The sequence below is a fragment of the Onychomys torridus genome, chromosome 8, assembly GCF_903995425.1.
Source record: "Onychomys torridus chromosome 8, mOncTor1.1, whole genome shotgun sequence".
Lineage (NCBI taxonomy): Eukaryota > Metazoa > Chordata > Mammalia > Rodentia > Cricetidae > Onychomys > Onychomys torridus.
In genome coordinates this window covers 88,220,014-88,247,155 of record NC_050450.1, presented here as the reverse complement: position 1 = coordinate 88,247,155, position 27,142 = coordinate 88,220,014, and the positions used below count along the sequence as shown (strand labels likewise).

At 54.2% G+C, this 27,142-nt stretch overlaps 3 protein-coding genes across 6 annotated transcripts; all 3 read left to right on the top strand.

Annotated features, from left to right (window-relative positions):
- Positions 1–2,814: 2,814 nt before the first annotated feature.
- Positions 2,815–9,621, top strand: LOC118588307 (keratin, type I cytoskeletal 42). The gene is made up of 8 exons (XM_036194556.1): positions 2,815–3,356; positions 5,396–5,478; positions 5,585–5,741; positions 6,837–6,998; positions 7,538–7,663; positions 7,904–8,124; positions 9,163–9,212; positions 9,339–9,621. The coding sequence occupies exons 1-8, from the start codon at positions 2,895–2,897 to the stop codon at positions 9,434–9,436; spliced, it is 1,359 nt and encodes a 452-aa protein (XP_036050449.1). The 5' UTR covers positions 2,815–2,894; the 3' UTR covers positions 9,437–9,621.
- A 1,944-nt stretch (positions 9,622–11,565) lies between these two features.
- Positions 11,566–16,495, top strand: Krt17 (keratin 17). 2 transcript variants are annotated; one of them, XM_036196683.1, is made up of 9 exons: positions 11,829–11,903; positions 11,945–12,055; positions 13,044–13,126; positions 13,496–13,652; positions 14,158–14,319; positions 14,860–14,985; positions 15,076–15,296; positions 15,389–15,411; positions 16,228–16,361. In XM_036196683.1, exons 1-9 carry the CDS (start codon positions 11,829–11,831, stop codon positions 16,320–16,322), a joined length of 1,053 nt encoding a protein of 350 aa, XP_036052576.1. In that variant the 3' UTR covers positions 16,323–16,361. The 2 variants fall into 2 exon arrangements, with proteins under 2 accessions (XP_036052575.1, XP_036052576.1); XM_036196682.1 differs by having other exon boundaries at positions 11,566–12,055; positions 16,228–16,495.
- A 6,575-nt stretch (positions 16,496–23,070) lies between these two features.
- Krt16 (keratin 16) lies at positions 23,071–25,892 on the top strand. Of its 3 annotated transcripts, none has more exons than XM_036196717.1 (8): positions 23,071–23,583; positions 24,050–24,132; positions 24,221–24,377; positions 24,464–24,625; positions 24,718–24,843; positions 25,135–25,355; positions 25,462–25,508; positions 25,648–25,892. In XM_036196717.1, the coding sequence occupies exons 1-8, from the start codon at positions 23,074–23,076 to the stop codon at positions 25,740–25,742; spliced, it is 1,401 nt and encodes a 466-aa protein (XP_036052610.1). In that variant the 5' UTR covers positions 23,071–23,073; the 3' UTR covers positions 25,743–25,892. The 3 variants fall into 3 exon arrangements, with proteins under 3 accessions (XP_036052610.1, XP_036052609.1, XP_036052611.1); XM_036196716.1 differs by having other exon boundaries at positions 25,459–25,508; XM_036196718.1 differs by having other exon boundaries at positions 23,074–23,583; positions 25,459–25,488; positions 25,724–25,742.
- Positions 25,893–27,142: the final 1,250 nt, after the last annotated feature.

Sequence of the window (27,142 nt, the reverse complement as noted above, 5' to 3'; positions counted from 1 at the left end):
CATTTCTTTAAATCCCAGAACATGAGAGGCAGAGGCAGGGGGAATCTTCGTGAGTTAGAGGCCATCCTGGTCTACATACTGAGTTACAGGACTGTCAGGACTACATAGAGAGACCGTGTCTCAAAAAACAAAACAAACAACTGAAAATAAAAACCTAAAAACAAACACCACCAAAAATCCAAAATAAACTAAACAAAATCCATTTACTTGTGTGTGTGTGTGTGTGTGTGTGTGTGCATGAGAGTGTATGTGAGTGGTTCAAGCCTACCATAGCACCTGGAGGTCAGAGAATGGCCTGCAGGAGTTGGCTCTCTCTCATGTGGGTCCTCGGAACTGAACTTAGGCCATCTTGCTGGGGATAAATGCTTTTGCCCACTGAGTCTTCCTTCCAGCCTTCCTGGTTTTGTTTTTGATTTTGAGACTGTCTCACTGAGTTGCCCAGTCTGGCCATGCTCACTCTGTGGCCTCGGGGAGGCCATGCGTTTGCTAGCCTCCCGCCTCTGCTTCTCAAGTAGCTGAAACAACAGGCTGGTATCCGGCTTGTGCTGTCTTGACTTTGCCCGTTAGCTGGGTAGGAAAGGCTAGCTAGTGTGTGTGAGAGGCTGTTCCGCACGGTGGAATTAGAACAGAAACCAAGAAACAGACATGGCCTAGAAAAGAGTGGCCTGAAGCCCGCTATCAGGGATAAGGGATGCCATGGCGCCAGTTGGCAGTTGGTGCGGTGGTGGCGGTGGTGGGCTTCGGTTGGGGCTTTTGGAGGGAGATGGAAACCTAGCAGACTCTGTTTCTCTAACTGGGCCTCTGAAGCTGATGTCTGAGGTCACTGGAGGTAGAAACGGGGGGATCATTCCTTCCTTCCACGATCTTTGAGGGTATGTGATCTTAGCCAGGCTCTGAGAAATCTGAAGGGCTGGAGTCCAGGTCGGAGGGATAGGGTGACCTCCTCCTCACTGCCCCACAGCTGAGGGGAGCAGAGGAGCAGGAAGGCTGGGTGGGGGGTTGAGGGAGGAGGTCTGATGGGCAAGGTCACCTGTAGCCTTTCAGGCCACTCCCCAGAGTGATCCAGAGAGTGACAGGTACAGGGGAGACAGTCAGCTCCAAGGGGGCTCTTGGGAGGGTGGCTCTGGCCGGGATGAAGAAAGGTCTCCACTGTAGACCTTTCCCCAGGAGGGTGGCTGGAGTAGAACCTGCTTCTGGCCCACTCAGGTGAATGCAGGTTCTATGGGGTTCTTGTCCAATACCAAGACAGTCTAGATTGCCAGGAAGTCCTTCTTGATGTCTAACCCTGTGGCCACCTGACATTCCTCTCTTAGTTTTGGCTCTGTGCTTTCCCTACCAATAGCTTCACAGGCCAGGCAGAAACAGGATGAAGCCAGTGCCCTACCCTTGTCTCCCAGATGGTGAGGGGCATCTTCTCGTGAGAGCCCACCCCTTCTAAGCAAGAAGTCCTTGTAGCAGTCTTTCCAGGAGTTCTGTGACATATGGGAAACCCAGCTCCCTCCCTGTCCCTGAGTGTGGGCAAGGAGCCCAGGCCACCCGTGTGCCTCCGTCTCTGCCTGAGCCTGGGGCCTTGGCCACCCCTGGAGGCTTCACATTCAGACAGTCTTTGCTCAGACGCCAGTGTCCTGGCAGCGCCTAAATCATTAGCGCCGCAGAGATTAGGCCTGTAATCTCCCTGTTGGGTGGAGTAGCTGCCAGGCTGTGGGACTGTACCGCTCCCCTACAGGGGAGGCTGCTGACTCCCAGGACCGGGATGTGGCTCTTCCTTGGGGCATGACTCCCACTCAGGGTCACCCTGGCAACGGTCCTGCTTTTCTGTGGGCTTACCTGGTGCTATCTCTGGGAACCCTCTGGGTTGGCTTTCTTCAGTTGTGGGGCAAATGAGCGGGGGTGACATCCTCACTCTCTGGTTTCAGACCCTGTCTCCAGCCTCTACACCCTTTCCATTTTGTTACAGCCTATGTCAAAAGAACTTGGGAGGGAACAATGATGAAGATGATGATGAATTATTATTGTGTGTGTGTGCACATGGCATGGTGTGCATGTGGAGGCCAGAGGACAACTTTGTGGAGTTGGTTCTTCTTGTCTTAATGTGGCTCCTGGGGATGGAACTCAGCATCAAGCTTGTACAGCAGGTGCTTTTACCCACTGAACCATCTTGTCGACCTGATTTCCTTTTATAGATGAAGAAACAGAGATACCATTACTGGCTTCCTAAAAATCTGGGGTCTAAAGCTCTCTTTGGCCAGTGGCCATGTCTCTTCTTTCTTAGTCAGTGGATCCCCAAGTCTGAGGCTGTATCTTAACTTGGAATAGTTTCAAGAGAGCTGGGGGTTTCTCCAACTTAGACTGAGGGGCCCTACTCAGGACTATCTGTACCAGATAGTACAGTCCCAGGAGTGGCTAGCCATGTCTTTCTCCTTGAGATCCTGGAATGCCAGGTGGGGGGCCAGATCAGCTCCCTGGCTCCCGGGCCTGTGGAGCCTTGTTTGAGGCCCTCCCCTGCTCCTGGGCTAGATTCTTTGGACTCCCCCGCTCCCCCCAAGGAATGAGCTCAGCTGCCTAATTGAAGTTGAGGATGGAGGATCACCCTGCCCTGGGGCTACAGCTCTAATACCATCTTTGTTCTGAAACAGAACAATGGACCACTAAGAGGTCACTGATGCCCAGGCTGGACAGACACAGGAGGGGGCCTCAGGATACAGGGATGTGTTACACAGGTCAAGCCCAAGCCTCAGGCCCTGGGTGGCTCGCTGGAACAGAGGCAAATTACAAGGCTGGGGTTTTGGCTTGGACTTCAAGGACCAGGGGCACAGTCTTCCTTCAGCCTGGCTATAAAGGGTAGCCCACGGTCTCCATCCACTCCAGACCCTGTTACCTGACCTGCAGATACCATGGCTTCCACTACCAGCATCCGCCAATTTTCAACCTCCAGCTCCGTGAAGGGCCTTTGTGCTCCTGGCGGCGGGTTCTCCCGGATGTCCTCTGTCCGAGTTGGGGGTGCCTGCCGGGCTCCCAGCCTCTTGGGAGGTGGCAGCTGTGGCAATATGTCGGTCACATCCTCCCGCTTCTCGGCGGGCTTGGGAAGTGGTTATGGTGGCGGCTACACCTGCAGCCTGGGCGGGGGCTTCGGCTCTAGTTTTGGTGTGTCCGATGCCCTTCTAGGGGGCAATGAGAAGGAGACCATGCAGAACCTCAATGACAGGCTGGCCACATACTTGGACCGGGTGCATGCCCTGGAGGAGGCCAATACTGACCTGGAGGTGAAGATCCGAGACTGGTACAAGAAGCAGGGCCCTGGACCCGCTCGTGACTACAGCCCCTACTTCAAGACCATAGAGGACCTGCGGAACAAGGTGGGATCCCCTACCTACCTTCGGCTGTCTGCCCAAGGTCCTGATCAGACTCACTCCATTCCCATAGCGGAAGACATCCTCTCCACCATAGACCTCCATCCTTTGACCGCTCATCTCTCCCTTTCTCACGTCTCTGGGAATAATCCCGAGCTTGTAGGCTATCCTGGGCTGTGTATTCTTTGAGGAGTCTCCAAGGGGATGGAGGAGAACTCTTCTCTTCCCAGGGAGTTTATCTGGGGTGGGTGATGGAGGAAGGATGGGGCAGCTTCAGGACACTGAAGGCAGCTGCGGGCGTTGCAGCTATAGAGAATAGCCCGAGAAAAGGTCTGGGAGGTGGGTGATGTCTGGTGTGGATGCTGAGACATGAGGCTAGGTACCATCTTTCCTCTGGAGCTACTCTCCGCAGCCTCATCCTTCTCCAGGTAGCCCTACTTGATGGATGGCTTGTCTTCTGCTCCAGAATCCTGGTGTTCCTTCAACACTTCTATGTTCAGTCTATGCCCTGTTTCTTATGCTGACTTCAGGGTCTGGGTGTTCTCAAGCTGCATTAGTTGTGGGTCTCTCTTCCTCTCTGGTGGCTATTTCGGCATCTGTTTTTTAACTCAGACTGGAAGCTAGCTTGACTGAAGAGGACCTCATCTCTTCCCCTCACATACTTGGTTTGCTAAGAAAATGACTTTGGCATTCTGTAAATGTGGCTGCTCAGGTCTTAACACAAACATGCTCCGGGAGGGTCCTAGTGAAAGGCAGGGATTGAGGGTCATTAGAGACAGGCTGGCCCCAGTCTGATCCCAGGCAGCTGTGAGGCCAATCCAGGCTCTGGGGTAGAAAGCCAGCCCTACAGCAGCCCAGTGAGGGGCTTTGTCTGCTCCTGCCCAGGTCCTCCACCTGGCAGGGGATTCCTGTAATCTCCCTTGGAAACAGAACTCCTGGCCTTGCCAGATCAGATACCAGGCTTTGTTGGGGCAGCGGGGGAAACCCAGGGGAGTCCTGGTGAGTCAGTGTTCTGTGCTTAGGGTTTAGCCAGCACCACCACCTCCTCTGAGCAGAGCCCCCCCCCCCCAACCCTGCACCCTGGATTTCCATACCCTACTCTGAATGTTCGGTTAGGCTTCCTGAGTATACAGGTGGTGGGGATAGGTCTCTGCAGGCTACAGATGGTGAGGCAGAAGAAGGGAAGCGACCTGACCCTTCGGCTCAGCCTGGCCAGGTCACTGCATGGAACTTAGAGCTTGGAGTGGGGTCTTGGAGGGGGCTGAGGTGGCCTTAGACGGGATGGTTCCGATAAGACATCTTCTTCCTGGGTCAGCCTTACACTATGACAATTTCCACCTAGCTCCTGTCACCAGGTGAGTTTTCCTCTGTACTCTTCTCTTCCCCAACCCCATGACTCTTACTTGGGACCAGCCTTGGGCATTTCCAACAATATTGACAACAGTAGTGATAATAAATGAACTTCCTGTATCTTCTTAGGTTCTGTCCTGGCTTTGAGGAGGGGCTGGTCATAACCTCATCACTCAATTAATTAGTTACATAATTAATTAGACAAATATACCCTGGGGGTTGACTCTGGGTCAGGCACTGTGCCCGGGCCTGGGGAGTCCAAAGAGAACCAGGCAGGTATGGCCTTGTTCCCAGGCTGCTCTGAGTATAGTGAGGGAATTCTAATAAAAAAATGTACAAGGCTAAGGGATAAGGTTGTCTCAGAGATGGGTAAGTGCTGTGAGGGAGATGGGGGAGGGGGTTGACGGGGGTTTTCTGGAGCAGGTAGGGCTGAGCATGGAAGTGAATTAGTTGGGGATAAGGCCCAGGCATCTTAGACCCCATGATGACAGATGGATGCCTGTTTCTCTGTGTCACGGTGTCATGTCCTGTCACTTGGTGGGAACTTGGAGGGCTTGGTAGCTCCTGAAACCACAGTTCAAAGACGGGGACCCTCATTGCCTTTCCTATGCAAGGCTGCATGCAAGTAGAGTACAGCAGAGCCTTCTGAGGCTCTGTGGTGGGTACTTGCTCATGGAGCTCACCATTGCCTCCAGATCCTGGCAGCCACAATTGACAACGCCAGCATCGTGCTGCAGATTGACAATGCTCGCCTGGCGGCTGATGACTTCCGTACCAAGTGAGTCTGTGCCTCATGGCTGTCCCAGGGAGCTGGTGGTGGGTTCTGCTCTGCACACAGCACAAACATGGTATGTGGATCATGCCCCCAACCTCCAACCCTGCAGGTACGAGACAGAGCTGAACCTGCGCATGAGCGTGGAGGCCGACATCAATGGCCTGCGCAGGGTGCTGGATGAGCTGACCTTGTCCAGAGCTGACCTGGAGATGCAGATTGAGAGCCTCAAGGAGGAGCTGGCCTACCTGAAGAAGAATCATGAGGAGGTGAGGCCAGCTTTGGAGACCTTGGAGAAGCTGGCTGTGGAGCTGGGGCCACAGAACTTCTGATGGTCCTTGTCTGTGTACTAGGTCCAGTCCTCATCACCAGTGGGTTCCTAGCCTGGTGCTGACCCTCAGTGAGCCATTCCTTCTAAGAGACTTCTTCCGTGCATCCCTGCAGGCTTGGCTGACTATGCGGGGACAGTTAACTCACTAATGAGTGAATCAGGCTAACACACAGTGCTAATTATTATAATTAATTATAACAAGGCACATTTACCCAGCATTAAAACTGATTTACTGTAGTTGCTGACAACATGGCTGGGGAAAGACACTCTTGCTCTCCTCCTTTGGCACCACAGAAATGGAGGCTCAGAGAGGGTTCGAGACATATCCAGCCCTGCACAGTGACTTGACCTTGTGCCTGTCTGATTTGTACCCATCCACCTGTAGGTCTGACCCCACATCTCCGCTACTCCCCACCCCCAACTCCTTTTGCTAGAGACTTCTGAGTTTTATGTTCCCAGAGCGCAGTGCAAGGCTGGAAGTCTAAGACCCCACTTGGACTCAAGCAGCTGTCTAGACCTGCCTCGGTGGCTTCCTTCCCAGCTCAACACTGCCCGTCCTGGGCTGGGGGAGCCTGATTCCTAAATGCAGGGCCCCTGGAAAGGGCTTTCCTTAACTTTGGGACCAAGTGAAAAATTGCTTCTTTCCACCAGACCAGCATTGCTTAACAGGGTCTGGCTTGGATGGATGCCGCCATAGGCTGGCTAACCCCTTGCTTATACTGTAGGGTTGATGGCTAAGAGACAAGGCCAGAGGTCAGGGAGTAGGGTGAGGTTGCCTTCTCTTTCCTTCCCCCTCACTGGAGAACTATCTTTCTCTTATTTCACACAAACTGGAAAGTAGGCTCTAGGCACCCTCGTGCCATCATGTGTGGGGGGAGACCGATGGAATCCACAGCCCTTTGAGTATGAGGCAAGTCGTCTGTCTGCAGCTTTACAGGGGAGTTGCTGGCCTGGCTGTCTGCTTGTTTCCCTGAGGACCAAGGTTTCTTCCCAGAGTGGCCTTGGGTGATCTCCTGCTGTCCTTTCTGCCCAGGAAATGAATGCCCTTCGTGGCCAGGTGGGCGGGGACGTCAGCGTGGAGATGGACGCGGCACCGGGTGTGGACCTGAGCCGCATCCTGAATGAGATGCGAGACCAGTATGAGAAGATGGCAGAGAAGAACCGCAAGGATGCTGAGGACTGGTTCTTCACCAAGGTGGGTGGCCTTGAGGGGCAGGTGTGCTCATGTGTGGCTGCACATGCTACCTGTCGGCACGGCCTGGGTCATTCTCAGAGTCTTTGGAAACCCAGTGCTCAGGCTTTAAAGTAAATGTGAGGCCCGGGTGAAGCTCAGACTGTATGACTGTGGCCTGGGGAACTGATCCAGACCACCCAACTTGGCTCAGGCTCCACCCACCACAGGTGTTTGCTGCATGTGTGTGCTTGGATATGTAGGTCAAGCCTTGGATAAACACCTACTGAATGAATATCTGTGGGTTCTGGGGACAGTTACTAACACATCAATAATCTCCAGTGTCTGCTTTGAGGTGTTGTAGTTCAGCAAGGGTCCTTTGCAGGAGCTAGATCCACTGCACTCGTTCCTTGTGGGCACAGAGGGGCTCTGGATGCAGATGCCTATGAGCTCCTCTGAGGCCAGGGAGGGGTGGCCCTGGGAGGAGAGGGCTGAGGGATAGCCTCTAGTCTCTGTCCCCTCTGGAAGCTTCCTTTAGCCCCTGTGCTCACCCTGCCTTCCAGACGGAGGAGCTGAACCGTGAGGTGGCCACTAACACGGAGGCCCTGCAGAGCAGCCGGACGGAGATCACGGAGCTCCGCCGTTCTGTGCAGAACCTGGAGATTGAGCTGCAGTCCCAGCTCAGCATGGTGGGCCACCATCCCTGTCCTATCTGGTTCTTGTCACTTCTGCTGAGCCTTGCCACATAGAACCCCCACTGGGAGAACCAGAAACAACCCATTCGGCCCATCCCATGGGCCCCTCTGCCCTAGTTACTGCCCAACTGTCTTGGAAACACATATAAGTCACCCAGATGGGACCCATCTCTGGGTGTCTGTGGGGAAGGGCCCAGCTCTTGTCTCACTGCTTATCTGTCCCTTGGGCCACAGAAAGCATCACTGGAGAACAGCCTGGCAGAGACAGAGGCACGCTATGGGGCACAGCTGGCGCAGCTGCAGGGTCTCATTAGCAGTGTGGAACAGCAACTGTGTGAGCTGCGCTGTGACATGGAAAGGCAGAACCATGAGTACCAGGTGCTGCTGGATGTGAAGACAAGGCTGGAGCAGGAGATCGCCACTTACCGCCGCCTGCTGGAGGGAGAGGATGCCCAGTGAGTGGGGGTCTAGGCATCTACCAGGCTGGGTTGGACACGGCTTTGTCCCAGGAATGTCAGCAGTTAGATGTGAATGTGGAGGTATGCAGGGGTGAAAGAGAAAGGGAGTGGACCTGACCCTGAGCATTGTCATCAGTACCAACAGACAGCATGGAGGCCAGGTCTTGTGGGCCATGGGGAGCCACAGAGTGACGTTGAGCAGAAGAAAGGTCACCTAGGTCTTTGGGAATACTTGCTTTGGCTATAGAGGGAGACATGGGCTGCAGTGGAAGAGGAGAGACATCAGGAGGCTAGGACAGGGTGTCTGGCCAGCTGACAAGAGTCTGGAGAGCTAGGGGCGGGAGTCGGGTAGACAGCAGGATGGGATGCCCGAGTGTGTGTGTGAGTGAGTGTGTGTGTGTGTGTGTGTGTGTGTGTGTGTGTGTGTGTGCATGGCTCAGAGTTTTTACTCAATAAATGCTGAGGGGGTATGTGGAGGAGTCAGAAGCAATGACCCTGGGTTTCTGGTTTGGATGATTGGTCCGCTGTGGTTGGTGACATCATTAGCCAGGACAAGGTGAGGTGTAGGGCATGTGACACCCTGATATGGAGTTGGAAATGTTGACCAAAGTCTCCCTGGGAAGCCAAGGGTGTCCTGGGGTCTACAGGCTTAGTCATACACGTTTGTTTCCCAAGAATAGTGAACTTTATCTATAGTCTAGTCACTCTCCTGCTTTAAATGGAGTCTTATTGGGCCCTTCAGGATATGGAAAATCCACTTGTGCAGCGTCTCCTTGTAAACCCTGGTTTAGTAGCCACAATATAGCCACAACATGCCCCGGGCTACTTCTTCTCTCCCTCCTGCTTTGAGGAGCCTATGGCATTTGATCCTAGGTTTGTGATGTTCTCTGTGAATTCCTAGCCGTGATTTCCCAATTGGTGGGATCCCTCTCACGTTTTTTGGGGCCTCCCCAGCTGCTGATCCTTCCCAGCAGTGCTCCCAGGGCCCTGCTGGCTTGTGACACCTCTGGGCTGATGGGTCTTCTCTCCTTGCAGCCTGGCTACGCAATACTCCTCATCCATGGCCTCCCAACCTTCCCGAGAAGGTAAGAGTCTATCCTGCCTTGTGTATGGGACGCTGGGAGATATTAAAGATGCTACAGGCCAGGTGGCAGGTTTGGTAGGGGCTCCTGCCTGAGGTTCCCTGTGCCCCCCACCCCTGCCATCTACAGCCATGGTGACCAGCCGCCAGGTGCGCACCATTGTGGAAGAAGTCCAGGATGGCAAGGTGGTCTCCTCCCGAGAGCAGGTGCACCGCTCCACCCACTGAAGACCCTTTCTGCATGTGACAGCCCAGCCTCAGGGGCTGAGGCTGCAGCTCCCTGCATCTACTGCCATGCCTGAGCTCCCGTGAGCTATCCATTATCTTCTGTGTCTGCCTTGTGCTGCCCTTTACAGAGGGGCCCCTTGAGTTTGCTGCAGGAGCTGCTAATAAAGCTATGAAGAAGTCTGGTCTTGAACTCCTCATTTGTCCGGTCATCAGCTTGGTTGGGCAGCGTGGGCTGAGGGGCTGGGGATACTAAGCGTCTGGTATCGCTTGTCACATGCCTACTTGCTCTGCCCACTCCATCCAGGCCCAGGGTGCCTTGGAAGTCAAGAGGGGAGGAGAAGGAGGGGTTGAGGGTGGAGATATGGAGCATCCTGTTCCTAAGAGTCTGCCTCTGGTCTCTGATGCTGGTCCTTGGGAGGGCCTGCAGACTTTCTGGGTACCACACCTGTTAGAGGACACCTGCATTAAAACAAAGGTTCAGGGGTCTGGCTGAGAAAGGTGACTTTCCCAGAGTGGTCGAGGGCCTTGACGGATGAGGGGGTGGCAGCCTGGCTGTCTCAGAGACAGCCCAAGAAGCCAGACCGGCTCTACCTGGCTCCCTGGGGGTGTGTGTGGGGTGGGGCAGCCGGGCTGTGTGAGTGTGGGGGGCATCCTGTTTGCTTTGGTGGCTTGGCAGCTCCTGGGCTATTGGGGAAATCTCTCCCAGCTGCTGATGGGGGCTGTCTAGACCTGTCTGGGAGGAGGAACCTATTGACAGTCTGAAACATGACCACATTCCGCCCAGCAGGCCTCCCAGGACCTTAGGACCTAGGGCTGGGCTTAGCATAGTAGGTGGGGCTAGATGGTGTGGGTCCCGTGGCCCACCCTGGGAACCATGTTGTGGTTTTTGTCGTGAGGAACACGGTAGGGGTAGGGTGGGGTAAGAGTATTTTTTTTTTTTTTCGAGACAGGGTTTCTCTCTGTAGCTTGGCGCCTTTCCTGGAACTCGCTTTGGAGACCAGGCTGGCCTCGAACTCACAGAGATCCACCTGTCTCTGCCTCCCGAGTGCGTAAGAGTATTTTGAAGGAAGCTCTTTTAGTTTTTCTCCTGGCTGGGGCCTGAGTTGTCCCATTCCCCTCTGAGATCTCTCATGATAGAGAAGAGGAATATGGAAGGAGACAAGCTCTTTATGGCTCCACAGATTTCCTTTAATAAGGCATCCTTCCCATACATAGCTCTGCTTCCTCCTGAGCTTTTACCTGACCTCTATCCTACCCACCTGGTCCTGGAAGTTGTACTGCAGGAAAGAAGACAGGAATGGTCTAGAAGAGAAGTCTAGGCTTCCTAGGGGACCCAGGAATGGGAACCGATTCAGAAAACTGGCCAGGGGAAGCCTCATCCCAAGATGTGTCCCTGGATGTTGGGGTTGCTTAGAGGAGAGGCTTGGGTTGGGGGTGCTGTACTGAGTGAAGAGCAGGAGGCCAGCCCACTCCTTGAGTGAGCTGGGCCTGTTTGGATACTGCATTCCTTGCTAAGCTCCAGTTTCCTGCCTGGGTTGGCAACTGGAGTCCTGAGGTAGTTTCTGTGTTGTGTGGTGGGGCCTGGTGGGTTTGAGCCCAGATCTCAAGTCAGGATGGGTAACCAGTCTTCCTGACCCCCCAGATCCAGATCCAGGCTTTTCACATGTGTGGGGTGGTGTGTTGAGAAGGGAAGCCACCTTAGGTGTGTGTGGGGCTGCCTAACTCCCCACTTCATTTTTCCCATCAAGCCGGGGTGGCAGCTGCCTGGGAGGGCTGAGTGGAGGTGACGTCGCCAGCTCCTCTTGTCCGTATTAGGTCATGGGAAATCGTAGCTGGAGGGCCTGCCTGAATCACAGGTGACAGGCCTGAGACCAGAGACAGACAGACACACACACACACACACACACACACACACACACACTCGATCATGACACCCAGCACAGGGTTTGGTGAAATGAGGCAGAGCCCCGGTGGTGGGAGGGGAGGGGGCCCGTAGCCACCTGGGAGCTGGCGGGTGGCCAGTGGTGATGAAAACCCAGGAGAATGGAAACAGCAGAGAAGCTGTTGTAATCGCTACGCCCACTGGCTGCCCTATAAAGGAAGCGGGCGAGCCCCAGCCCAGCACGCACCTTGGCGCCTCTCTTCCTCCCAAGCCCTTCAGCTCCACATCCGCTGCCTGCTGCCACCATGACCACCACCATCCGCCAGTTCACCTCCTCCAGCTCCATCAAGGGCTCCTCTGGCCTTGGGGGCGGTTCATCCCGCACCTCCTGCCGACTGTCTGGCAGCCTGGGTGCAGGCTCCTGCAGGCTGGGGTCAGCTAGTGGCCTGGGCAGTGCCCTTGGGAGCAATAGTTATTCCAGCTGCTACAGCTTTGGTACTGGCAGTGGCTATGGAGGCAGCTTCGGGGGTGTTGATGGGCTGCTGGCCGGAGGGGAGAAGGCCACCATGCAGAACCTCAATGACCGCCTGGCCTCCTACCTGGACAAGGTGCGTGCCCTGGAGGAGGCCAACACGGAGCTGGAGGTGAAGATCCGAGACTGGTACCAGAAGCAGGCCCCAGGGCCAGCCCGTGACTACAGCTCCTACTACCATACCATCGAGGATCTGAAGAACAAGGTAGGGTTGCTGGCAGGAGGGTCCTAAACTACCCACCTCCTGCCCTCATCAAGGTCTGGAGTCCACTGGGACTGCCATAGGGCAGCCAGGCTCTGGTTTGGCTTCTAGGAGCTTGTGTGACCCACATCCTCCCTTTGTGGGGGCAACTGGTTGGGCTGGGAACAAGCTGGCATCACAGGGCTCCTTTGGAATGTCTGTTTCCTCCTCGGGCAGTCCTGAGTCCTCGTGTCAATGATGTCTAGGCCACAAGGGGATAGGTGGAGGGCTGGTTCCATAGAGTGGAGCTGGATTTGTGAGTGTCCCAGTGAGGAGGGGTTTGGATGGTGGGATCTGATAACGTGCTCCATATCAATCCCAAGAGAGGAAGCAGGAGTGGGATGGGGCATGAGATTCTCATGGGAAATGTTTTAGGGGATTTTTCTTTTCTGACTTCCTTGGCTTTCCTGTGTTCTCTTTGCCCCTCAAGTGGTAGCTTAGCAATCTCCAAGGTAGGGCTGAGGACAGAGCCCAGATTTACCAGAACTAGTGATTTCTGGTGTAGAATTACCACTGGCTAGGGCTCCTCTAGCCACCTTTTTAGGGAGACCCACAGTGATGCCTTCTGGGGTATAGGAAAATAGGGGTTCCTCACAGCCTCTCCATGCTTGCTGGGGTGCAGGGACAGCTTTTGTCCTGAGGCTATCCCAACATTCTCTCTCTCTGTCCCTCTTCCAGCCAGAGACCTCTTCAGGTCTCAGGCTGAGACTGGCATAAGAGGAGGGTCTGCTCATGAGCAGACAAGCACCAGGGTCAGGTTTCACGTTTCAGCTCACTGGACTCCCCTTTGCCCATCTCACAAGGGCATCACTGCATAGGGAGTGGCTGGCAGGATGAAGGGGTTTCTCTGAAGGCAGTGAATCTGGGCCTCAGTCAGGAAGCCTGGCTCAGAACATGGGCCTGGGCTGAGCTCCCCTAAACTCAATGACCTAATGGTTCGCCATCTTTCCAGATCCTTGTGGCCACTGTGGATAATGCCAGCATCCTGCTTCAGATTGACAATGCCCGTCTGGCTGCTGATGACTTCCGCACCAAGTGAGTCCCAATTAGAGGGTTAGACGCTGAGCAGGGAATCTGGGGTACCTTTCCTCATCCTGACTTCCCAGAAGACAGGAGTGAGAGGTCCTGGGAACTGGGAGCTGACCTTTCAGTTGGATGAGCAAAGACAGCAATGTCTGAAGAGGGTTGGGAGAAGAGCGGGCAGAGGAGAGTCCTGAAGCCCAGGGATGTGGTGTCTGGCCTTGTGGTGGTCCCTCAGGGTTGCAACTTACTTCCATTCCACTCTCGGATTCTCCCTTATATGTCCTTCCAGCTCTGGACACAGGGAGGGCAGGGATGACACAGGACGAGGACCTGTGTGTTAGAGTAGCCTAGCTGGAAGTCTCTGGTTCTCTCTCACTGTAGGTTTGAGACAGAGCAGGCCCTGCGCATGAGCGTGGAGGCTGACATCAATGGCCTGCGCCGTGTGCTGGATGAGCTGACCCTGGCCAGAGCAGACCTGGAGATGCAGATCGAGAATCTCAAGGAGGAGCTGGCCTACCTGAAGAAGAACCACGAGGAGGTGAGGGGGCAGGGTCAGCAGGTCAGAGAAGACGAGAAGTGGGCGGCAGAGCCCTGGGGCTGGGTTGCGGTTGAGGGCGTGGGAGAGAGGTCTTGTTGGGTTTAGTCATATGTAGGGCTGTCGTTTCTGTCGAGCCCTGGTTCCTGTGGTCCAGGGCTTCCGTGCATCCCTGAACCTTAGGGACCTTCCAGGCCTCATAGAGGCCTTCTCTCGTGTCCTTGCCTCGCTCATAATGACAGTAGAGGAGGGAGATGCTCACATGCTTGCGTTAGTTCCAACTCTTAAACCTGGGCTCCACATGGGCATTTGGACACACACACACACACACACACACACACACACACACACACACACATATCCATAGGAGGAGGGTCAGAGGGAAGAGGCGGGGCAGATCGAAAGGTCTTGGAGAGGGGGGTCAGACCTAGATGTGGGCTAGGAAGGCTTGAGAATGTGGGACCAACACTGGCCCAGCTGACCACACCTTCCTCCCCTCTCCTCATAGGAGATGAATGCTCTGAGAGGCCAGGTGGGCGGTGAAATCAATGTGGAGATGGACGCAGCTCCTGGTGTGGACCTGAGCCGCATCCTGTCGGAGATGCGTGATCAGTACGAGAAGATGGCGGAGAAGAACCGCAAAGATGCGGAGGACTGGTTCTTCAGCAAGGTGAGAGCTGTTGCAGTCCCAACAGGCTGGAGGGGGCCTGAGCCCCAACAGCAGCATGTCATCTTAGGGATGCCCTGTCCTGGTCCGACTCTGCAGACTCTACAGAGTCAGGAGTGCATTGCATCAACAGAGCTGGTGTAATCTAGTCCGTCATCTGGGGGATGAGTGGGCGGTGCCTGGTGGAATCAAGGGAGAAGGGTAAAGACCTTGGGAATTTCCACCTTCACTTAAGAAGCCAGGGATCAGTACCAGGGGCTGGGCTACATGTCCTGGCTGGTTCTTGCTCTGTTGCCTCCGACTTGTAGAGATTAACCATAATGTTTCAGGGCTTGGGAAGTGGGGAGCTTGGGGACAAGACTGATACAGGCTGGGCGCGGGGGGGGGGGGGCATCAGGAAGGTAGTCACAGCCACTAAGGGATAGCTTGTGAATAGATCCAAGTGCCTGTCTGGGCTCTGGGCTGAGCATGTGGGGGGACATGGAACACCTGACTTGGGGAACGGTCCAGGCTCATACTTCTGTTCCTGTGTCCTATCTGTAGACTGAAGAGCTGAACCGTGAGGTGGCCACCAACAGCGAGCTGGTGCAGAGCGGCAAGAGTGAGATCTCTGAGCTCCGACGCACCATGCAGGCCCTGGAGATCGAGCTGCAGTCCCAGCTCAGCATGGTAGGGATGCTGCTGCTCTGCGCAGGGATGGGTCCAGCCCCTGGGAGGCAGCTCTGCCAATCTCACTGACCATCTCCTGCTCTCCTGCAGAAAGCATCCCTGGAGGGCAGCCTGGCCGAGACAGAGAACCGTTACTGCGTGCAGCTGTCTCAGATCCAGGGGCTGATCAGCAGCGTGGAGGAGCAGCTGGCTCAGCTGCGCTGTGAGATGGAGCAGCAGAACCAGGAGTATAAGATCCTGCTGGACGTGAAGACAAGGCTGGAGCAGGAGATCTCCACCTACCGTCGCCTGCTGGAGGGCGAGGATGCCCAGTGAGTAGAGGCCTCGGGGTTAGGGCCTTAGGGATGAGGAAGGGACTCTCAGACTTCATCTAATCTCTCCATTTTTGTTTTTTTTTTTTCAGCCTGACGTACAAGCCAAAAGAACGTAAGGATCTTGGTGACTGAAGGCTGGGGTAGGGGGATGCATGGGGGCAGGAAAGCCACTAACACATTGCTGAGCCAGGGTCCCTAAGGAGTTTCAGGGAATGATGGCTAATCCTCAGTAGGCATAGAGGAATGAACCTGCTAAGGTTCAGAACTGATGCTCAGAGGAAAGAGCAAAGGGCAAAGACTGGTCTGATGAGGGCATGGAGAGAGGATTGGTTACCCTGGAGACGGTAGTGTGATGAGTAGAGGTCATCTGGTGGAGAGAACATCTTTGTTTCTGATACCCTACTGTTGGGCCAGAGCAGTTTTGTCTCTGGGGACTTGAGCTTGATGGGAGGTAGAGAGCTATTGTCTCTGGCCTCCAGATCTCAGTCTCCAGGGGTGGGGGTAGGGATATCATCTTCATTCTGAAGCTTCTAGTCTAACAGAGATGATGAGCACATGGGGTTTGTCTTGGGCATCTCCATGTGGTGAAGGAGATGGGACATAGCATGGAGACTACAAAGGAGTGGATATAGGACTCATTTTATGCAGTACTCCGTGTAGTGAGTACATAGCCACTCTCTTGAAGGACTAAGTGGGTCAGAATCAAATAGTCTGTCTGAGTGACCATGGCTTACACAGAGATCCCAGCAGAGTGTGGGGTAGAAAGGAGGCAAATGAAGCCAGAAGGGGTGTACGCACAGTGTGTTGTTGAGAAGTGAACAGAGACTCTGCAGTATCTGGGGTAGGCCACTGGCTTCCACGCAGGGGACTGAGGGCCGAGAGTAGCTTCTTCACTTGCCCATGGCCCAAGTGTCTGCTTCTCTTGTAGCCGTGACCACCCGCCAGGTGCGCACCATTGTGGAAGAGGTCCAGGATGGCAAGGTCATCTCATCCCGGGAGCAGGTCCACCAGACCACCCGCTAAGGACTCAGCTCCTTCTGGCCAGCTCCTTGAGGCTAGCCAGAGAGAGGCAGCATCCCTCACTGCTTGGTAGCCTGTAGCCTTCTCCAGCATCAGTTCCCTGCTTCAGCCTCTTCTTGATGCTATTAAAGCTTGTTGATCTGATGTGAACTGTGTCCTTTGTTCTGAACACTGAATGTTGGCACTGGGTGGACTGGTGTGTGTGTGTGTGTGTGTGTGTGTGTGTGTGTGTGTGTGTGTGTGTGTGTGCAGGGTACAGGAGAAGCAATCTGTGGATACCCATCATTATTCTTGTAGATAAAGGTCATTGGTCAGCTTAGACTAGGTAAAGAGAGTTGAGCCTACTTTGCATCTCCTGAAGTTATCTCCCCTTGGTGGGATGGATGGTTCAGGCCAAGCCAGCCTTGGAGTAGAGTCAGTGTATCATGGGTGGCCCTAGGTAGCCTTCTCTTGTCCCCTGTGCAGTCTGTGACCTCGGGCAGTCACATAGTCCCTTCCTTCTGAGCAGTCTCATGTCTCACCCATAAATGGACCGGAAGATCTCAGGTGCAGGAGCCTGATTCCCCAGGGATGACTCATCCAATCCCTGGCTCCTCCCTGAGAGAGGAGGTGGGCCAGGATGGGGAGAGGCATACCTACCCATGTGGGTAGAGTAGGTGGGTTAAGGGTTCAGGTTCCTGCAGGAGTCTCATGAACCCATAAGAGGAGCTTTCATGGCCTTATTTTGGGGCTGTGTGGGAGACCTCTGCTTCTTAGAAAAGGTTCCTAGCAGGGACAGAAGGAAGAATGAAGAATGGACCCTTTGTTTTAATGTCTCCTCATGTGAGCAGTCAGCTAAGGATAGGGATGAGCTGGGGCCCTGTGGAGGGCCATGGCAGAGAGCATCGACCCTCTCCCTGGTGGTCGGTAGGCTTGATTCCACTCTTGGGGTGAAGGTGATGGAGGGAAGTGGACTCCTGGGGAAACGGAGGTGGGGCAGTTCCTGCCACACCTGTACCTAGGGCCCCCTGAGTGCCAGACCAGCTTCATTCTGGTGGCAGCTGTGAGCAGCAGAGTCAGGGACATCCTTGGTACCTAGACGTCTTTTGAGTAAAACCTGGAAGCCACTGAGCAAGGCAGCTGCTTTCCTGGTTTTCTTCAAGGACTGGGGGTAGAGGAAGACATTTAAATAGGGTTCCTTGTCTAAATTCACTACAGGGATTTGGGAGGGGGGATCTTCTACCAGCACCCTGAGACACCTTCTCTCTCCCAGTGCCAGGCAGAGAGGGTAGAACCTAAGGGCAAAGGCACTGGAGGGGTCAGAGTCCCTGATGTGGTGGGAGCTTGGGGTCAGAGGAGGCTGGCATGGACAGCTGAGAACAGCAGCAAGAGTCCCAGCTCCTGGAGGGTGAGGACTTCGGGTAGGTCACAGACCCTTCCTAGACCTTGGAGGGCACAGTATGACATGAGAGATGAGAGAGTGGTGCTGATGCTGGCGTGGGAGCCTGAGTTTCCTCTTTGGGGTGTGGCAGCATCCGGGAGACTCAAAGCTGCCCAGGCTCTGTGCCATCAAGCCGGTGCTTCTCAGCTGCCTGCCAGCAGGTATAGCTTGGACGGGGGCAGGAGAGAAACACATCCCCCCAGCCCCTGATGTACATCCGGCCCTAACCAGAAGAACCAGCCTGGGCCAGGATGGCTCACTCTGGAGAGTGAGCTCATTTACTTGAATCACAGTCCCAGGAAGCAGGGAGAATGTGGGGAGAGGTGCCCCATTGTGTGGATAGAGACACTGAGGCTCTGACAAGCCGTGACTCAGCTAGTCTCCTGAAGCCTGACATATCAAGAGAGGACAAGGTGAGGGTGGGAGCGGACCCTACACTCTGTTCTGGGAAGAGGACATGGCTCCACCTCCTACCTTCCCTCAGCTATGAAGCAGGAAGGGCCTTTCCCCTTCTGGGGACTTGCTCTTACTGGTAGGAGGAGGAGTCAGTGTGGGGAGGACAGGAGACAGTCCTGGACTGTGGTCCTCCCCTGAGTGAGCAGGTGGGGTGTTCCATGGGGGATCCCCATGGAAGGGCTGTGCCTATATCATGAGGTCAGACAGCCACACTGAGTGGCCCACTAAGGGGCTGTGTAAAGAACTTCAGTGGCTTTGTCTCGGGGTATCTCAGACAAGTCCAGGCTACTGGGGATGAGTGCTAGAACCTGGATTGGGGACCGAGTAGGGGGACTCCATGGAGGGTTCACTGTTTATCCATACCCAGTCTGCCCACACCTCCAAATCCTATCATTCTGCGCTCAGTCAAGGGGAAGAAGGGACAGTGTCTGGTCTGCAGGGACTCAAGAGACTTCAAAGGAGTTCTTCCCTGAACACTGCTGACCGGGGCACAGGGGTGGGCCTGACAATACACTTGACCCTCATGCAGTGTGGGTCTCATGAGGAGTTGAGGGAACAGAGGTGCCAGAACCAGGGGTGGTTCTGCCCCTGGCCCACATCCCAGCTAGACAGAGCCCTAGGCTCCCTCAAGGGCTCCTTGTTATGACTGGTGTGAGAGCCTTTGGCAGCAGCAGACATCAGCCATGCAAGAGGGAGAGGAGTACAGGAAGGGCCTGACCCATGTAGATTCCTTCTGACCCAGGACTAGTCACAAAACCAGGAATGAGCATTTGTTCATCCCTGAGGACCTTGTTCTATCTCCTTTCATGACTGTGTAACACCAAGACTTAAATACACAGCACTGGAACTGTCCTTACCAAGTTTTCTCACCAGCCTGTGCGTTTGGAGGGCCTCTCTGTCTTGTTCATTGAGTCAGGGCCTGGCACATAGTGGGTGCTTTATAGACCCTATTGAGTACCTGCAGCGGTGCTTAGTAGTCTACCAGGTACTTGCTTTATTTCATCTCTACTCTAACATGCCTGAGAGACACCAGTGTTATCCCCACATCCCAGAGAAGGAAACTGAGGCCCCCAGAGATTGAGAAGCTTGACCTGACTCCAGGCTGCTCTGTTGTGGCTCACCACGCATCCACCAGGGGCTGGGGGCTCTGCAACTGCCCCTCTGTCATATCAGGCTCCCTGGACCCTCTCAACTCCCAGTTCCCAAAGCTGCCTCCTCCTTCTCCAGCCTGGGAATCCCTTGGGGAGCTTGTAAAAGAGCCCCAAGACCAGGCTTGTCCTGGCAATGTTGAAGCAGGGGTTGGCACAGGCAAGGAGTCTGTGTAGAGAGTCCGATGATCTGCTGGGTTTGGGAACTGCTGTGAGTTGAGGTGTGGCATTGGCCAATGATATTTCCTGGCCAATTCAAGTGTGATATGACTTCATATCTGAGAAGGGGTGGGGCGAAAGGCAGAGATGGGGGAGGAGTTCATTGCCTGGAGGGGTGCCAGCTTTACTGGACTCGGTGACTATCGCCTGTAGCTTAATGGTCCAGGTACTGACAACTTTGGGATTAATATGCATCACTAGCATAGAGGAAGTGTCCCTCACTCCTCTGCTATCTCCAACTGCCTGAGGCCTAGTCACAACCTTGCCCTGCCAAGACCCTTCAGAGGGTCAGGAACACAGGACAACCTCTTCCTTTATAGTTGACTCCCAGGGAGTCTCACTTCTCCAAATATCTCCTGTGGTTGGTATGGCCTGGGAGTCAAGCATCACAGGACTTTATACCACAAGAGTGCTGTGTTCCTGACTCTGTGTGTGTGTGTGTGTGTGTGTGTGTGTGTGAAACAGGAGAGAAGAGAAGAGAAGAGAAGAGAAGAGAAGAGAGAGAGAGAGAGAGAGAGAGAGAGAGAGAGGGAGAGAGTTGGTATGAACCTTAGCTTGGGTTCAAGTCTCTGTTTCCTTTCATGCTGTTAAACCTTAGGCAAACATTTCACCTTCTGTAGTTGGGGCTTGGTGGCCTTTGGTGATCATGATGCCCATTTCCCATCTTTTTGTTTTGTTTTGTTTGTTTGTTTTTGGTTTTTCAAGACAGGGTTTCTCTGTGTAGCTTTGCGCCTTTCCTGGAACTCACTTGGTAGACTAGGCTGGCCTCGAACTCACAAAGATCCGCCTGCCTCTGCCTCCCGAGTGCTGGGATTAAAGGTGTGTGCCACCAACGGCCCCCCCCCCCATTTCTCATCTTAAGGGAGATGAGTCTGTGGTTGGACATGAATTCTAGGCCCATCAACAGACTGGTTCCCCCCAAGATTTTGAGATCCTTTTGCCAAAATTTGGGGTTGGGTGAGCAGTATTGGGTTCCTTCTTGCAGGTCTGCTCCTCAAAACATGCATTTTAGCTTTGCTTTTACTAGGCAGGAAGTTTGCTTCAGGAGGGTCTGACTAAGCAGGCTTCCCAAAGAGAGAAGAGAAGGAACATGGGTGGGCCAGCTCAAGGCCTTAAAAAAGGGTATAAAGATAATGGTGGCGATTGAATCCAGCGTAGGACCCCCAAAACATATAATGGGTGAGAGTGGGCCCTGCCAGTCAGATTATATTAAAGCAACTCCAAGAGTTAGTTTCCAGGAGACCACATGATGTAGTCTGCTCCTCTTTACCCTCACCAACTTTTCACTTTAGGGGGGCGCTTAAACCCTTTAACTGTATTCTTGCATATTATACATAGACTAAGTTCCAGACAAAGTGGGCTTCTAAGAAAAGCACACCCCCTTTCTAGAAATGTGCACCCTGGGAGAGGGACATGGCAGGTGACGGTGACAATGTGGAGGAGAAAATATAAGCCCCATGCCTGCCAGTGTGGAGGCTGCTGCCGCTCAGCTCAGCCCCTTCTTGTCTAAAGAGTGTGTTCTTTCTTCCTTGCTTGCTCTAATTAAACTCTTTACTGCTCGATCTACTGATGTGTCCCATTTGAATTCTTCTCTTCCCGAAGCCCAAGACTAGAGACTATTAAGACCAGAGAAGTTGGGAGACCTCCACCGAGTATTTTAACCTCTGGTTGGGTGGCCAGCAGGCTACAACGAGTTGTCGTAGTGAAAACCAAAATTCCCTGCCCTTGCTGAGCTCAGCCTCAGGCAAGACTCTTTGGGCTCCTGCCACTCCAAAAGAAGAACGAAAGGGCAAGAGCAGAGTCCAGTGCCATGGGCATTGCCCGTGGTACCCAGAAGACTGTCTTTGGGTCCAGACTCCATCCTTCCTTTCAGGCTAAGGCTGTGCCCACCGTGGCCAGAACTCCTACTAGGTGCTATGGGGAGGTAGGTGAGAATTGGGCTTACTTGCCCCCTTGCCTGCACGGCTCATGAGAGCCTGTCTGGCTTGGTGGCTGTAAGCTGAGTGGCAAGGGTTGACTCCCACCTCTTTCTTGTTCTCCCCTAATCCTCCTCACCTACAAGGTTAATTCAAGGATCGAGAAAAAGATGTGAACTGAGAGGTGCCAAGAGAGAGGCTCTCAATGGTGGAGAGTCTGCAGGGGCTGATGCTCTGGGAGCCCCCTGAGTTCCCCGTGTTCTCATGCCTTCATCTGTAGATTAGTGGTGGGACTGACAGCCACCTCTGGCCTGCCTCTCGGAACTGTGTAGCAAGAGTGACAGTATCCTTGAGCAGTACAAGGAATGAGACAACCCTGTGCACAATGGATGAACAAAGCCACCAAACCCATCCTGGAACTGTGGCCACCAGAAAGCTGCTGGGTAGCTTCTGGGCAAGATGGTTTTCACATGGGGACTCTGAGGTTCATGGTGGGGTGCAGTGGAGGTAGGGGTGGGGGCAGACTAACAGAATTAGGAGCAGATGGAACTCCCCCCTACTACAGTCCACTACAGACCCCAGGGGAAGCCCTGAGCAAGTGAGGGCAAGAGGTGGCATGGAGGAGTTGTGAGCTGGGAGTGAATGCTCTCTAGGTGCAGTGTCTTACGTTAGGGGCCAGGATTTGGAGGTGGATTCCAAAGGCAGCTGGGCTGCAAAGAAGGATGAAGAGGCTGGCCACTGGGGTAGGGTCCTCCAGGCATGCTTCTTCATGACAATTGTGTCCTGCAGGTTCAGAGGGGTGATAAGATCCTCCTGTACTGGGCAGTGAGTAAGAGGCAGGGTGAGTGTGTGGCTGCATAGGGTATGGTCGCCATGGTGTACACCACTGTGGACATCTTGGTGTCTCACAGGCAGCCTCCAGATCCAAATTAGATGCCACGGGAGAGGAATCCTTTGATTTTTAGAACTAGAAAGGACTGCAGCTAGCCAGCCCAGACTTGTCCTTGTGGAGGGAAAGCCGGCACAGAGAGGGGAGGTGAAGGACTTTAGGTTCCACAGTGAACAACCCAGCTCTCCGGCACGGCACATGGAATCCCACGACAGCATCTCAAGACAGTCTGGGAGTGTATCAATGGAGCTCCTGACACCTGAGGTTCTCACTGTAGGGCAGGGAAGCTTGAGAGGTTGACTCACTGCCTGAGGATGCAGCTGCCTCAAAACAGCCTGCATCAAGGCCTCACTGTTGCCGTCCCCTCAGGCTCCAGGAACAGAAGCCCTGGCCACACAGCCTGAGTCAGTACTAGCTCTGATTTGTGTGTTTTTCTCTCGGCCCCACACCCCCAGAACTGGGTGGGAACTCTGAGCCAGCACATGAAGAGGAGAGTCCACCCTGGGCTGAATAATCCAGAGTGGGGAGTTGGACGGGACCGAGTGATGAAATCCAGAGGGGAACCTAGAGTCAGCAGTCGGAGGGCCCCGCCTTCCCCAGGTGCATATAAAGGAACCTGGTGTCTGAGGCACCCACAGCATCCACATCTCCCTGAGCTGTTCTCTTTACCTTCTGCTGACTTGCTCAGGCTCTCGCCTTCAACAACATGACCACCTGCAGCCGCCAGTTCACCTCCTCCAGCTCCATGAAGGGCTCCTGTGGCCTCGGTGGTGGCTCTAGCCGCATCTCCTCCGTCCTGACTGGAGGGTCCTGCCGGGCTCCCAGCACCTATGGGGGCATGACAGTCAGCTCCTCTCGCTTCTCCTCTGGGGGAGCTTGTGGGATTGGGGGTGGCTATGGTGGGGGCTTCAGCAGCAGCAGCAGCTTTGGGGGTGGCCTGGGTAGTGGCTTTGGTGGTGGCATCTTTGGTGGTGGCTTTGGTGGTGGTCTTGGTGGTGGCTTCGGTGGTGGTGATGGGCTCCTGGTGGGCAGTGAGAAAGTGACCATGCAGAACCTCAATGACCGGCTGGCCAGCTACCTGGACAAGGTGCGAGCCCTGGAGGAGGCCAACACCGACCTGGAGGTGAAGATCCGTGACTGGTACCAGAGGCAGCGGCCCACTGAGATCAAAGACTACAGCCCTTACTTCAAGACCATCGAGGACCTGAAGAGCAAGGTGGGTGGTTCTGGGGATGATGTGTTGAGTGGTCAGAACTGCAGTGGACTTTAGGAAACCACTTCCACAGAGTCTAGTACACAGGCAAGAAGACTAAAGACTTTTGGAGGCTAATGGTCAGAGTTACCTAGAGAAGTGGCAGAGGGTCTCTTTCGAACATCCCTGCCTCGGCTGGAACTAAGACCTTGACTCTTAATGCTTTTGAGGCTACTTTGTGCTGAATGTTCAGCTCCTTAACTCTAGCCCCCGGGATAGGGGTGGTGGTAGCTAGAACTGCACCCTGAGCATCCTGAGTTGGGTAGAGAAGTAACCAGTTGTCTGGGGGAAGCTGTAGGAGCTGACTTGCCAGTCAGTCAGGTGATCACTGGATTTGGGGAGACTCCTTTGCCTGCCTCTGTCTTTCTCCCTTGAGCAGAGGGTCCCTGGCTGGCTGATCAGACCTCCTATCTTTTCGTTCCCATTCTAGATCATCGCAGCCACTCTGGAGAATGCGCAGCCCATTTTGCAGATTGACAATGCCAGGCTGGCAGCTGATGACTTCAGGACCAAGTGAGCAGCCATCATGCTAGGCAGAGGGCAGAGGGCAAGGACCAAAGAGTAGGGCTGTCCATCTGAAGCTTGATCTCTGTCCTCTCAGGTATGAGCATGAGCTGGCCCTGCGCCAGACCGTGGAGGCCGACATCAATGGCCTGCGCAGGGTGCTGGATGAGCTGACCCTGGCCAGGACCGACCTGGAGATGCAGATTGAGAGCCTCAAGGAGGAGCTGGCCTACCTGAAGAAGAACCACGAGGAGGTGAGGCTGCTGCTAGGTTTGGGGACAAAAGGCTGGTTTGGTGAGTTTCCCAGGAGAGGTGACCACCCTCTTGTGATCTTTCCTAGGAGATGCTTGCCTTGAGGGGTCAGACTGGTGGGGATGTCAACGTGGAGATGGACGCAGCCCCTGGTGTGGACCTGAGCCGCATCCTGAATGAGATGCGAGACCAGTATGAGCAGATGGCGGAGAAGAACCGCAGAGATGCGGAGGCCTGGTTCCTGAGCAAGGTGGGACTTACCTCACCTGTGCTCACTCCCCCAGGCCACCCGGGCAGGGAGCCTTTAGAGAGTCTCATGCCTCCTCCTCTCTCCTGTCTCAGACTGAAGAGCTGAACAAAGAAGTAGCCTCTAACAGTGAGCTGATACAGAGTGGCCGCAGCGAGGTGTCTGAGCTCCACAGAGTGTTCCAGAGCTTGGAGATCGAACTGCAGTCCCAGCTCAGCATGGTATGAAGGACCCAACCCCAGTGTGGTCCCCAGTCACCATCCCTCAAGAGGGTCACCATCCAGTTCCACTTTTCTTTTCGTGGGAATGAGACTGGAAGCATCATGGTACCCATTACAGAGATGGAGACATTGAAGCTGGAATGTTGGGAAAACACTTCTCCAATTTGTCTCTTCTGATGACCCCATAGCTGGGGTCAAGATCCATATGTCTATCCAAAAGTATGCCCAGACAGAAGTGCAGAGACAGAGCGACCATCACCACTAAACTTTCTCCCTTTCCTTCCCTCACAGAAAGCATCCTTGGAGAACAGCCTAGAAGAGACCAAGGGCAGGTACTGCATGCAGCTGGCCCAGATCCAGGGCTTGATCAGCAGCGTGGAGGAGCAGCTGGCTCAGCTGCGCTGTGAGATGGAGCAGCAGAACCAGGAGTACAACATCTTGTTGGATGTGAAGACCCGGCTGGAGCAGGAGATAGCCACCTACCGCCGTCTGCTGGATGGCGAGGATATCCAGTGAGTTGGCCCTTAAACCCTGTTCATAGCACCTCTGCCCCCCCCCCCCCCCCCGCTACTCCCAGCATATCTAACACTACCGTTTCTTCCCCCCACATCCCAGCAGCTCCTCCTCCCAACACTCATCTGGCCAGTCCTATTCTTCTCGAGAAGGTAAGGCACATGGGGTCCACAGCCTGACTCTGGTATGAGGGCCAAACCCCTCCTCCCAGAGCCCTGGGCCTCCCTTCCCCTGCCTGACAGCTTACTTAGCTCCCAGAGCCCACCACACTTTCCCCCTCCTCTTTTGCAGCCTTCTCCTCATCCTCTCGACAGCCTCGGTCCATTCTGAAGGAGCAAGGCTCATCCAGCTTCAGCCAGAGCCAAAGCCAGAGTTCCAGGAACTAATCTGCTTCACTTAGAGCCTCCTGGCCCATACCAGCCTCACATCCTGGAGGCCTGAGCCAGGACCCTGTTTCCTTAACGCGGCCCCCAGCTGTCTTCCCTCCCCTCTGCTGGTGGTGGGCTAATAAAGCTGACTTTCTGGTTGATGCAAAACTTGTGTGATCTCCATGTTTAAACTGATGGGAGAAGAGTTGAAGGGGCCTCCCAGGAACTCCTCTGGGGTTCCCACACTTAAAGAGATGTAGAGAACTGACTGTTTTGAGAAGATCTTCCAGAAGTTCTCCATGTCGTCAGGGGGTGGATAGTGGGGGAGTGGGCCACACAAGGTGGGAAGATATTCATGAGTGTTGATGGCCACTGTGTGAGGCCTTCTACAGAGGGTCTGTAACTCTCCTCTTTCAGGGCCCCTGCAAGGCAGGTGTAGTTAGGGACATTTGGGGGTTAAAAACTCCTGGGATTCAGGGAAGTTTCCCTATTTGCATTAAAGACACAGGATGTGGCATTTGAAGTTCCACCCCAGGTCTTCTGTCTGGCTACAGTTCATGCCTTTCTGTTAACACCACTCCACCTGTTCAGGTGTTTCTCCCCAAAGACTCCTAAGTTTGTTGATCTCTGAACTTCAGAGTTGTGCTTGGGAACAGCTCTTCTACACACACAAGCACTATGTATGTGCTAGTGAGTGCACATGTGTGTGAGCGTACAAACACACACACACACACACACACACACACACACACACACACACACACACACAGAGTGATTTTGGTATCAAAGGGAAGGCAGAGCCTTGGGATGGGGTCATGGCCATGATCAAAATCTCTCTTCTCCTAGCCTGTCCTTTCTCCTCACCTTAACCGGCCCTTCATTTGAATGCCGTGGAATCCCTGGGAAACACCTGCTCCTCACCTTCACGCCTCTCCATTGCTAACACCATTTCTACAGCCTTCCCCTCTCTCCCAGGAACTGGGTATCGGTGTCTCTTTCCATCTGTCTCTCCCATCTCCAGTTTCCACCAGATGTCTCTTCTCTCAGGAGTTTGTTCAAAGTCAGGAAAATTGAGATCAGCACCCCTTACTCAAGGGCCGGTGACAGTTCTCTTGTACTCCCTCAGTCCTTCCCTATGCTGCTCTCATGAGTCAACTCTTCCTAATTGCATGGTCCACACCTCTCAGGAACTGTTCCTTTTCCCTGGCTGGCTTCCAGAATTTAAGAGGAAAAGAGTTATGTATGTATAATAGCATAATGTGTGTGTGTGTGTGTGCATGCATCTCTCTGTCTCTCTCTGTCTCTCTGTCTCTGTCTCTCTGTCTCTCTGTCTCTCTCTCTCTCTCTCTGTGTGTGTATGAATGTGTGTGTTCTACTTGTGCATAGAAGAACCATTCCCAAGCTGGCTCCTATCTCCT